Source organism: Bos indicus, chromosome 6, assembly GCF_029378745.1.
Source record: "Bos indicus isolate NIAB-ARS_2022 breed Sahiwal x Tharparkar chromosome 6, NIAB-ARS_B.indTharparkar_mat_pri_1.0, whole genome shotgun sequence".
Lineage (NCBI taxonomy): Eukaryota > Metazoa > Chordata > Mammalia > Artiodactyla > Bovidae > Bos > Bos indicus.
The window spans coordinates 44,132,393-44,145,818 of record NC_091765.1 but is presented as its reverse complement, the minus strand read 5'-3'; the positions used below and the strand labels follow the sequence as shown (position 1 = coordinate 44,145,818).

The following is a 13,426-nucleotide window of genomic DNA, read 5'->3' as shown; positions in this document are numbered from 1 at the left end:
ATCAGGTAGAAATGTCCAGTAGGCAATTATAGATTTATGACTAAAGTTGAGGAAGATGTCAAGGAGAGAAATAAATGACTGGAGTGTTCAGTGATGAAATTATAAATGAAACCATGAAAGTATATAGTTTCTCTTGGTATACTTTGAGTTTCTGGCAGTGTTTGAACAGAGAATTATCTAAACATTTTGATGCTTATGCTATACAGGAGACGGAAACACTATCGAAGCACTGTCTGAAGCTGCGGTAGATAATGGGTAAAACACTCTCAAGCCCTGAGGTTCTCTAAATCTTCTCTTTTAGTTAAGAAAATAAGACATAAATATGAGAAAATGACTGTGAACAAGACAGAATCACAGTTAGCATTATTAATACAGACATAATAAATAGCTAAATTAGAAAGCTCAACAATCAGAGATTGATCCAGTAGAGGTGGTACTTGATTGTATGATTCAGACCAAAAGGGAGTTTGGAATTTGAGAAGGACGTGATTTTTGTGTTATGGCATAAATGTTCCAAATTTCATGTATCATGTACTCATTTGGTTAAACATATTCAGTCTATGCTGATTAATAGATTACTCATCTCCCAGTGTCAACTCACTCATGTCTTCCTCTGTTTTACTGTCTTTGCAGAAGATAGATGAAGAGAATGAGGCAAACTTGCTAGCAGTCCTCACAGAGACACTGGACAGTCTCCCTGTGGATGAAGACGGATTGCCCTCATTTGATGCACTGACAGATGGAGATGTGACCACCGAGAATGAGGCTAGTCCTTCCTCCATGCCTGACGGCACCCCTCCGCCTCAGGAGGCAGAAGAGCCGTCTCTAGTAAGAACCCTTCCTACTGTTTAACAGGAATTGGAGTTGCCTCTGGCTACCCGCTGCATGGGTATGATGTAGTAACAATAAGGTTTGGATTTTTCATTTAGACTGATGCCAAAATAATCCCCAAGCACACTCAGAGTTGCAAATTCTGTGATTCCCTGTTGAAAACTGTTGACAATACAGACTTTGTGTGGTCTTACTGCAGCTTTTTGAAACTATCTTTTGCTGTTTATTTGTAGGTTTTGATGTCTTAGTATTATTTATGTTTATGGTTAGAAACTTCAAAAATGTAGATGACTAAAAGAATAGACAGAAAGTTCACCTGTAATTTCAAATAGCTTCTAATATCAAAAAGGATCAAAATCTCCTCTTGTTTTAAGATGTATCATGAGCATGTTCGGGAATTTTAAATAGATGCATAGTTTTGAATGGTTGCATAGTATTTTATTGTTCAGAGATGAACCAATTCATTAAGCAATCCCTTATGGTTGGTTATTTAGTCTTTTTCCTATTTTTTTTCATGATCATAAATTGCATGATAATTGATATATTTGTAGTTTTATTCTCATGCATATTATTTTAGAAATAGAGGGTAGATCAAAGAACATGCAATATTTTAAGGCTTTGCATCCATAATTCTTATGAAGATTGGAAAATAATAGCACATTTGCAACCTAAGTTTCCCAAATTTATGGTAGGCAATGAAGAGTGGATTTGTTAGCAATGAAGAGTGAATTTTCTTTTCAAGGCAGAGCTCAACCAGGATTTTATTAGTTCTAAGACACAGTTTACCTTCTCAGCTATGGTAGCCATTTGTCACTTGCCATAAATCTGATGTAAGAGCACATAATGTAAATTATGAAATGTCATTCTGCAAACTTTAATAATGTGCTTTGGCCTGCCTTATAGTTGTTGTTTCTCTCCCATCTCTAAGTTTTTAAATGTTAAAAGCATTCCATATAAAGCTATGAGACTCTATTTATATTCCTTTGCATTTTGAGATTTCTGGTCTGGAGGAGACTGTCTTATAAACAATGATAACGTATGTATCTCCCAATTTTTCTTTGTGTCAGTGGCACTGGCTTTGCTCTCTAGTGCTCTGATTTCTTTATAATAATCCCCAATCATTTCCATCTACACCATGGTTTCAACTGGGAGGGGTTGTTGACTCAGAGTCGTACTGCGTGTCCCAGCAGGGAGGTCCTGGAAGGCCAGTGAATCAAATGAAGAGACAGAGGTCAAGAGAGAGGAAATGTTTTGCCTAAGCCAAAACCCACATCTCCTGATCTACAGTCCAGGACTCTACCTTCTTAAAAATCCTTTTTAGTGAAACTTGCTCTTTTAGCCTAAATATTATTTGAATCAGTAGTGTTTTATGCTTATTTGAAAAACATGATTTAAAGCACCACAGAATCTTTCATTTATTGGTATTTGAATCATTTGGGTTATTGAGGGGAAAATGCATACACACACCCCTAGCCTTGATTTATCAAAGCAGCTTTTCTCACCTCATAGGTATTTGGAATCTTTTTAGGAAGATTCTTTTGCCTTGTTTTATCTAAAGAAAAATTAAGGTAGACACAGCTAAGTTTTAAATGTAGCAAACAGTAATACTTTCACAATTGGTAGTGTAATACCCATTTTTCTAATTTTTAAAAAATTAGTTTCCTTTACTGCTATTGTGCTAAGGTGTTCTGTGATTAGAGTGAATCCATTTTTGTAATTATAATTAACTTTAAGATTAAAGTTTTAGTAGCTTATTCTCATGCTTAAAAGATGCCTAACTTTTCTCGCTTTCCCTCCTTCTGGATATGTTTCTAGCTTAAGAAGCTCTTACTGGCACCAGCCAACACTCAGCTAAGTTATAATGAATGCAGTGGCCTCAGTACCCAGAACCATGCAAACCATAATCACAGGATCAGAACAAACCCTGCAGTTGTTAAGGTACAATTGTAAAGTTTTTTAATACAGGAGGGGAAGTCACAAGGAGGTTTTGCTTAAAGCTATAAACAATAGGATTCTATGTATTAATTCAGCTGGAATCCTGCAGAGACTTCATAATGGTGAAACATTATAAAATGGGTCTCCAAAAGCAGTAGTCTAGCTATTTGAAACTAGGAAGAGTTCACTGATGCTTTGTCTTTGGACAATTGAAATGCAAGTTCTACCATCTGTTACTTCATGCCTATTTTATTAATACATGCAGCAGCGTGGGCTACAATAAAGTTTGCTGATAGGTTGGTATCATCTATGAGTGTCTTTAAGATGCTGCAGTGCCATTTTGCCAGCTGTCTAACCTGAGAAAGATTGCTCAGGAATCACTGCAAAAGATCTATCTCTGCCATTAATTGGATGGAATGCTGGCAATGACATAATTCAGTTAGCGGGCTGTATTAAACAATGTTTGTCTTGCCATTCACTGTGAGTGAAAACGGAGCGTTAAGGGGTACTTAAGAGAATTGTGAATACTGGGCTCTGGCAATCAGTGGCAAATTAAGGTTTAAGCCAGCTTTTTTTTTTTTTTTATTCACAGTAAAGGCGCTGTAGGGTCTTGTTAGTTACATGTTGCTGAGTAGGAACATTGAAATGTAGGAGAAATGAAATAAAAAGCTGTATAAATGTCATTTAGGAATTTTAAATGTAATTTTCTTTCCTTGTTCTGCAAACAATTATTCACAGCTCATAGATCTAGTACACTTAGACTGAACACTTCATTGAAAATCTCATCTCTTCAGAAAACCTATATCCATTTTGATAAGGTTCAGTTCACTAATTTTCCCTTTCTTTATGCCTTGTTTTTAAGACCGAGAATTCATGGAGCAATAAAGCGAAGAGCATTTGTCAACAGCAAAAGCCACAAAGACGTCCGTGCTCAGAGCTTCTCAAGTATCTGACCACAAATGATGACCCTCCTCACACCAAACCCACAGAGAACCGGAACAGCAGCAGAGACAAATGCACCTCCAAAAAGAAGGCCCACACACAATCGCAGACACAACATCTACAAGGTAGGCTGGACCCCTGAACACCCACTGCTGGTAAGGGTGGTGAGGGCAGAGCAAACCTGCTCCAGGCTGAGGACACCCAAACTTCAGGCTTCTGTTCCATCGGTGTCTCTCTTGACAGAGAGTTCAACACCTTATGATAGGAGGAAAAATAAATCCTTCCTTGAACATATCCTATTCAGCTGAAATGCAGCCCAATTCACAATCACCAAAAGGCTCCTGAAATAATAGCCAGGTTGTGGGAGATGGGGTGCAGAGGGAATTGCAACATCAGGTGTGGTTTGTAGGAATCTCTGAATTGCTGAGATAACTGAAGTTCTGAGCAAGCTGGGCTAACCAATTCATGAAAAAGCTTTTATTTTTTTCCCTTCCAATAATGGGGGAAAAAATGAGGCACTGTTGATTGCTGTTTATACTTTAAGAAATAGCAAATAGTACTTAGGCAGTCACTCCCAGTTATGATGTACATTCTATTTTTAGACTACATGGCGTACTCACACATTTTATTTTGTAAGTGTCAATTTGGAAATTCCTGGATATTTCAAATTTTTTCTTTCTATTTAAAAATATATTGCTTATATACTAAACATCTGGGTTGACTTCTATTGTCCCCATACATTACTGAAAAGCTGATGCTCCTGAGCAGATCAGGGTGATTTGGGGAAAATTTCTGTTGGCAAATATAAAATTTTCTTTATTTTTGGTGTCTTCCCTAAAAGTATTCTAGTTGTAGAGGCCCAAAGAGAGCTCATAGAAAGTTGCTGTTCCTTTAATATATTTAACTTCCACATTATCTGTTCCTCTGACTTTGTAGTGGAAGTAGACACATTCTAAAATAGCAATTATAAACATCCACCTCTTTTTCTTCCTTCTGTTTCCCCAATTCCCCTTCCAGCTGCAGAGTGGTAGCCCCTGATCCCTGTTTTGAACCATGATTATTTCATACAGGTATGCTGTTGCTGCTGCTTTTAATACATCTTTTCTTTCCCAGTGTTTTGAATTTCCCTCTCTCATTCCTACTTCACCATAAGCCTGGGATTTTCATATTCTTTTAATATTTTTAATTGGCTCTTAATTAGGTTTTCCCTGGTGGATATCTTGAAATCACTGTCCATCCCTTTCTATCAGTTCAAGGAAATATACTTATCAAAATGAACCATAGTCTCTTAGCTTGCTTCTCCCTGATTGGCTTCTCAAACGCACTGGAACAGTTTTCTTAGCTCAGGACCAACTGTGCTGTGGGATTCTAGGCCCTGAATTGAAGGACTTTCTGGACTAGTCTCTGCCTGGTCCTGGTCCTGGTCATGCATTCATTTTCTAGAGCTGAATTTGAAGCCGCAAACTTGCTACAACCCTTTAGTGAGTGAACCTAGTCCAGCAGCACATGCTCTGAAGTGTGTGTGGGGTTTTCTGTTGTTTCCTTTTTTTTTCTTTTGTCCAGTTGGTCCTTTTGGATTTTGAGGGTTTTAAAACTTTGTCAGTCCATACACCACTAAATATTACTGTAATCTGTTACAAACCATGGCAGTGAGAAATTAAATTGGCCTTTGAAGGACATATTCTTTGGATGAGACCTGCTGTATGTAGGTTTTTTTTTTTATAAGGTATATTTCTGTGGTGTGGCAGCAAAAGTGTAGCTAGCTCAGAGCAGAACAAAGCTTATTAACCAAAAAAAAAAAAAAAAAAAAATTCCTGTAGTTACTTAAGGTCTAAAAGAAAACAAACATGTAGCTATGGCTGATTGTTTAAAAACCAATAGGATATAAATGCTGAGTTTCAGGGGATATTTATGATTCAGAATTTTAATATAGAACATATATGAATGATTAGAGACAATAGCTAAGAGAACTTTCTGAGGTTTCCTTACTGAATGTATTGTCATTTTTTCACGCTAGCTTCACGTGTGCTCTCTGTACTGTTGCGCATCAAGCTTACTTCCTTAGTATAATGGTCTGGACTTTGGCAATTGTGGGGGCCCATTTGTTCTTTTAATGCAATCATTCATTCATCAAAAATATCATAATCTCCATGAAAAAGATTCATTCCTGTCCTCAAGGATCTCAGAGTCCCTGGTCTTCCAGTCATTGGAACAGTGTGGTTAAACTTTCAATAAAGCAAGTCAGCACTTGGTAGTTTTTGTAAGCGTGGGCTTATTTTGGGGGTGGATTCTTGAAGCTATATCCTTGCCGTGGCCCTCATCGGCTGGTTGCATTTTGTCTCATGACATATGACCACTTCCTGTCCATCTCCTTCCATTGCCATAGGCTGTACTTGTTCCCACCTATCAGAATTTTGGGAATCTTCCTTTGAACATTACCCTAAACCCTGAAAACTGAAATTTCAGCAACTTATTTACAATGCACATCATTGTGTGACAGCACATAGTTCATACCTGGTGATATTTGTGTAGAACCTGTATAGGTCATCTTAATTATTCATTGAGCACCAGAGAAGTTGGTAAAGTTCCTTCATAAATGTGTTCTTTTTGAATGGCTCTTTATATCAGATATACTAAAAAATTAATGTCAAATCAGTTTGTTTATTGGTATATCTGAAAAAGCCGATCAATCAGCGCACCTAATTTGCGTTAGCTTCATATTTCTGGATGCGCACTGGATAGATGATAAACACGCAGTTGCTTGAAAATGAATTTTAAATCTACAAATTAAATATGTAAATCCTATTTGTCCAAGTAAAGTATCTAATTTCAACCTAATTTAGACATAAATAATATTTTCACATTTCAAGGGACCTTAATTACTGAGGTTGATTAATTTGTTTTAATATCTACTGAATACAATTCTTTTTGATAATAGGAGAAGGAAAACATATTCTGGGCCCAACTCTGCCAGTAACTAGTTTTATGGCCCTGGAAATATCATTAAGCATCTTAGGTCTCAAGTTTTTCATCCATAAAATAAGAAAGTTTATTCTAAAGACCTTTTTGGTTTCAAGTCCATGATTTTCATTACATAAATGACTACCTCTTGACCTTTTGAAAGTAGTTATTTTAATGAGAAAAAATGACAAAACCTACATACATATAAATATATCTTTATAGATAAGCATATATATATATACACACACACATAATATGTGGATGTATACCCCAAGTACGTTTCTCACCAGTTTTCTCCTCCTTCTGTTCAAAATACAAGACTGCCAAGGAGAAGCAATTGAAATTTTGGAGTGAGAAGATTCTTACTCCACCCTTCATAATTGGGAAATGCCTCCTGTAGGAGGTAAGACTCAGGAAACATCAAAAGAAGTAGATGAGCTCTCTTTGCAAATCTATAGGTCTCTCAACTGATAAACATTATTTTTACTTTAGTTGTCTATCAGATTTGGGGATCTGAACCCTTTTAAACTATTTGGGTCAGTGTTTATAATTTGTCATGTTCTCTCAATTAATTTTCAGCAAATAGAATGGTTATTGAGGGAGTTTGGCCTCATAGAAATAACCTATTCTCAGAGATAGATATAAAATTATACATTTTAGGAGAAAAATCAACTGAATATTCATAACGTTCTGTCGTCTTGTAGTTACTCTGCTGTTTTCGTGTCTAAACAAACCGTGTACTATATTCCAAATTAAAATAGAAAACATTATTTTTCTCTGATGGTCTTATGCAAATTTTGTATCCTTAACAGTGATGCTACATTTGGGGGAAAATTCTGTTTTCATATGTTTTCAAATGATAGTTTACTGATGCAAATGTTGTTTGGAATTTGTTTTAGCATAATGGACTGTTGTCTGACTTTGATCCAATATTCAGGGATTTCCTTACTTTAGTTTTCCTGTTTCCAGTTTCCAACTTGACTGTTGTAGAAACAAACCAAATCAGAAAAACACTCAATATTTCATAATTAGTTTCCTTTTTTTTCCTTTAGCCAAACCAACAACTTTATCTCTTCCTCTGACCCCAGAGTCACCAAAGTAAGTATTAAGAAATGTAACCATTTTCAGAAAGGGAAGGGGGTTCTAATACATTTGGCTACAGCAACTCCATTTCAGTTTGTTTTTATAAATGTGCCATATCTTCCAGTGACCCCAAGGGTTCCCCATTTGAGAACAAGACTATTGAACGAACCTTAAGTGTGGAACTCTCTGGAACTGCAGGTAAGCCTTACATTTCATTTGGATCTTTTTGAATGGATGAGTGTGTATGTGAAATGTATATTAAACAAGAGTATAGTCTCTATGCAATTAATGAAATTAACTAAGAGTATAAACAACATTGAACAAGAAATTATCTATAAATATTTTCAGTTGTTTATTTTTTTTAAGAGGAGACATTTACTGTTTGTCAGACTTGGGCCAGACTCTCTGATGTATATTACTGATTTGGATCCACAAATAAACCTCCTCCCACTTAAGACACTAAAACTTGAGTAGGAGGAGAAATGAACATTTATTGGTCTTCCACTCAATAAATATGTCAAGCATATATGTCATTTTAGCCAATTTCACAAGAACCTCATGAAGATGGTAGTGTTTTTGTTTTTGTTTTTTAAGATGAGGAAATAAGGTTCAGAGATGTTAAGTAACTTGCCCAAGATCACAGAGCTAGAAAGCAAAGAGCAAAGGTTTGAACTCAGGTTTACTTGAAATATGTTCTTACTGTTTATTATACTTAATAGTATAATGCTCTCTTATATATGATACTGTTTTTATGTCTTTTCAGTAAAGGAGAAAAATGAAAATATGCCCATTCACCAAAACAAAATGTTCTTATATATTTTAAACAAGAGCAATTTCCTTCACCATTTGGACTTCTGAATTTATTTGGCCAGTCTTACTCCACATCCTGAAGAGGAAGAAGCTTTAAAAACTTGAACTAACCCCTAAGAGACTTACAAATCCAAACAGTTCCTAGGCAGACATCTGAGTGGGGTGCAAATGGTACCTTTGCAGTAAGAACTTAGGTTTAGGTACTTGAACCTCACTAGAAAGTTGAATCTTAGGATGTCTAAACAAGAAGTTCCTAGGCTCTGGCCATTGCTGATAAGGCTAAAGGAACAGTAAGTTAAACAAGATGCTTTCAACCAGAACTGTGGTGCCTACACGCACCGTGGTCATTGTTGCTAAGTTTAATTTCATACTCTGAGTTTGCTAAATTACTTCCTTATGAAAGGTCTATTGCATGATTGCATGATTTGGTCAAGCAGTAGAGCAAATAATTTCATGGCATTTATATATATTTTATGTATGTGTATACAGGTATAAATATATTGTTACATATACACATATACACACATGTATCCACATATGAAATATATACATAACATCATTTCTTAAATAAATTAAAATTACACATATGATTATAAGTAACTTTTGTGTGTATATATTATGTACATTAGACTCCTTATCTAACCAACGAGTGAGTATTTGGTGGGCTTATTTTAAAAAGTTGATTGAAGTATACACAGTTTGTTTTGCTTCTGCTTAAAACATACAAATTATGTATTCAAATATGAAATTTTTGGTGTAAGACAGATCTTTGCACTGAACTAAAATGTACTAATTGGGGATCCATTCATCTCTGTGGCACAAATGTCCCTACTAATGTATCATGGATGGTATTTACTTGTCTTTTCTTGCCTTTTGAAGGAAAAATAAGGCTATTTGTGTGGTAGCCTGAGTGCAAAATCATTGTAGATTTTTATGATTTTTAATATAAATCATAATCATAATTCCCCATGTTTTCCCAGTATTTTCATTTGACAGCCCTTCTTTTAGTAACATACCTTTATTGGATCTTTCTATATAAACTTGTCTTAATCCTATTTCATTCATCTACATAATATTTTATTATCTTACATAATTTCAGTCACCAGTATAAAAGACATTACCAAATTTGCGAAAATATACTACTTTGGCTCTAGTAACAATCCAGGTGAAAGGAATTCCATTAATTAGGAGAATTCTGGATTCTGTATGTGTAAGTTACTTTGGTTTAGAAAGGACTGAGAAATCTTTCACTACATATAACAATACCAAGCTTTCCATTAAAGAAAACCATTTTTAAAATTTTTCTCTTTTTATAAATAATATAAGCTTACTGTAAAAAATGTCAAAAATACAAACTAGTAGAAAAATTGTGTATAGTTCTAAATTGTTTTCTATGAATAGTTTTATATCTGTGACAATTTTGTATACACATAATTTTGTATTCTGTTTCTTCAGTTAACATTTTAAATACAGAAGGTTTATATTATCACAGACCCTTTATTATCAGGTTTTTTTTTAGTATGCTATTTAACATTGGTTTGAGTGTTTACCTCAAAATGTATAAAAACTTATTTAACTATACTTTTACTGTTATACATTTAGGTTGTTTTAAAGTGCTACTATTTTGAAATAGCACTAGGGTGGAAATCTTTGTTTATAAATTTTTTAATCTTGTTTTTCTCAAATTTCTAGTACTCATTAATATTGAACATAAGGATATAAATATCTTGGGGGTTTTGATCCATATTGTCAAAAGATGTGTTTCCACTCATGATCTTATAAGTGTGGATATATTTGCCTTATTACATCCTAGCTAGGATTGGTATCTTTGTTTTTACAGTGTTTTGCTAATTTACATGTATATCATATAATTTAAATTGCATTCCTTCTATTCATGAGATTATAGTGTTACAAAAAAGCACTTAACTTTCTTCTTGTCAGAGATTTTACTATTTCTCTTACTGACCTAACATTAAATAATTTAATTATACATTTGAAAGGTTAGTAGATCATACTATTGAGATTTTATAAGAGAAACTTTAAAAAAACTTGTCACCCTTAAAAATATATACAGTACAGTGAATTTATTTCTGTTGGAGAATCAGAATTCATCTTACTAGTTTAAATCCCTCTTTCTTAGTGCTTTGAAAGGTTATTGAGTACCATGGAAATCAATTTACCAATATATATAACATATATAATACCAGCTCTATGCTTGCAACACAGTAGGTTTTGGGGAATATATAACAAGCATAAGACATAGAGACTAATCCATGTAAAGCATAGAATATTGTACTTGGCTCATAGAAGGTGCTAAATAAAAATTCTTGTTTTCAAGATGTGGGCTTATAGTCAGTTTGGAAAATAATACATATTGCCCAAATAACATGAAGGGAAGATGTTATTTACTGTTTATAATATTTTACTACTTTCTAAGGAAGGTGGGTCCAGAGATTGGTTTTTCATTTGTTGAGCAAGGTGGTAATGAGTGCAGATGCAAATCACGTAAGCTGATGCAAAATCAAATTGCATTACATACAGGAAGGTATTTCCAGCTACAGGAAAATCAAGGGATGAAAAAGAACTTGGAGGCTGCAGAAGGTGGCTGGAAGAAGTTTGAAACCTGCCTGGAGGGTGGTATAGGGAGGAAGGGACTGGGGAGGAGAGTTTTTTTTTTTTTTTTTTTTTAGAGGTATTGTGGGTTTGAAATGGTAGACAATACCTCTATCTCCACTGAACATCTTCAGTAAAATTTGTGTAGTAGCATTTGAAGGATGAGCAAACACTGATTGTGCCTCAAGAGAATCATCCAAGGGAGAAAACAAGTTATCAGAGGGAACCCTTAACATGGCTTCAAGTTAATTACCATGATTGTGCAAAAGATTTAAAAGAATTGTAGAGAGAGTTCAGGATTGAAGAAAGCAGTAAGGCAATACCATTAGGCAGTGAACGACAGAGCTGACCTGTGGAAAGGAGTCTAAGCAAGCTCCAGGAGTTGGTGATGGACAGGGAAGCCTGGCATGCTGCAGTCCATGGGGTCGCAAAGTCAGACACGATTGAACGACTGAACTGAACTGAAGGGAGAAAAATATTTGCATTTGATTTTTACGTGCATGGGTGGAAAGGGGAGAAGATATTTCTGGAGCAAAAGATACCACATTATACATTGAAACATAAGATTGTCAATATTCAACATTTTTGATGTGTGAAAAAAATGGTGATTTCATGTAGTACAGCCTGAATTAATATACTTTATAAACTGAAGAACTTCAAATGAAAGTAGTCTATAATGATATTTAAAAAAACAGCATAGTTTAATGAAGTGGTGAAAACCTTGGCTCTGATATTGGACAAACCAAAGTTCAAATTCTGGATCTACCCCAATCTATCTGTATGGCCTTTGGTCAATTTAATTAAATTCTGTAAGATTCGGGATGGTTTGTATCAAATGAAGCTGATCACAGTGCCTACATCTCATTGAGTCACTCTGAGGATTAAGTGAGATAAAACATGAAAAAAGCTTAGTCCAGTGCCAGCATATGTGTTTAATTAGCTATTCAATTACTAACTCTACATTAAATTAATCTATGGAGGTCACTGTAACTTTCATCTTTTCAACTTTGGCTACCTTTACCTATTTCCTTTTATTGGTCTTAATATTATCTCCTGTTTCATATATGAAGTTATATATTCTTTTATATAAGTATTCTTTTTATAGTAAAATCTCCCTAATTTCCCATGAAATTGAACATACACTGCTTTTGGTATGGGTGTGAGATTTACCAAATCAAGGTAGAAAAATCTCCCCTTGGGCATTCATTTGCAACTACAAGTCCTAGAGGCCAGGCACTCACTAATAGGCACTTCACATATATCAATATTATTTTTTGATTCTCTGTCCACTTAATTGTTAAGGAAAAAAATGTTGATTCTAGCTCTGTGGTAGACCCTGGGTTCAAAGCAGGTCTGTCTGACTAGAGATTATGGCTCTTTCCTGAAGCCTGAATTTTAAAGATAGTGGTGGACATCTGTTATGTTAAATACGTTTTATTTCACTTGCCAAGTGTCATTGATTGGTATTGGCTGCCAGAAGCATTGTGTTGAGAAGGATTCTAAGGCCAAGTCTGTACTCAGTGGGAATGTCACGATCAATTAATGATGTCTGTTGCCTGGAAAATCCCATGGGCGGAGGAGCCTGGTGGGCTGCAGTCCATGGGGTCACTAAGAGTCGGACATGACTGAGCGACTTCACTTTCACTTTTCACTTTCATGCACTGGAGAAGGAAATGGCAACCGACTCCAGTGTTCTTGCCTGGAGAATCCCAGGGACAGGGGAGCCTGGTGGGCTGCCGTCTATGGGGTCGCACAGAGTTGGACACGACTGAAGTGACTTAGCAGCAGCAGCAGCCATTGGGGCAGCAGAGGGGTAGACAGGATGGGGACGGCATTCAGGCTGTTGATTTGTTGATCCTTGCTGTATACGTTTAATGCCTTTACTTACAACAGAGCACATGGCTCAAGCTGTTACCCAGGCCTTTCTTGTGTCTTCTTTTTCTTTACTCTTGCGAATTTTAGTGAAATTTTCCAAATGTTTAAGTGAAAATATAAAGAGTCAACAAAATTCTAAGACCTCCAGAATAATCCCTTGGCCCCATCTGCGGAGTCTTAGGGGAACAGGAGGGATGAGTTAGGAAGTTTGCTTTATTAGGTATCACCAGCTGGTCTGACTTTGTGATTGTCCTAAACTAGCTCATTGTGGCTGATAAAAAAAAAAAAAGCGTCTCTTTTACAGGTGTAAAAACTAATTTGATTTCAAAATAACTGTTAGTAAAGCAAGATGAGAAAAAAAGAGAATGCTCTTTTG

General features: G+C 35.5%; 1 protein-coding gene across 8 annotated transcripts in view; it reads left to right on the top strand.

Moving 5' to 3' along the window:
- The window catches only part of PPARGC1A (PPARG coactivator 1 alpha), a 714,869-nt gene that overhangs the window by 672,550 nt on the left and 28,893 nt on the right, over positions 1 to 13,426 (top strand). For all 8 annotated transcript variants that reach the window (XM_070791236.1, XM_070791235.1, XM_070791231.1 and 5 more), the window contains 5 exons: positions 634 to 828; positions 2,647 to 2,769; positions 3,629 to 3,833; positions 7,722 to 7,767; positions 7,877 to 7,950. In XM_070791236.1, the coding sequence (XP_070647337.1) occupies positions 634 to 828; positions 2,647 to 2,769; positions 3,629 to 3,833; positions 7,722 to 7,767; positions 7,877 to 7,950 (643 nt within the window). The remainder of the gene's footprint in view (positions 1 to 633; positions 829 to 2,646; positions 2,770 to 3,628; positions 3,834 to 7,721; positions 7,768 to 7,876; positions 7,951 to 13,426) is intronic.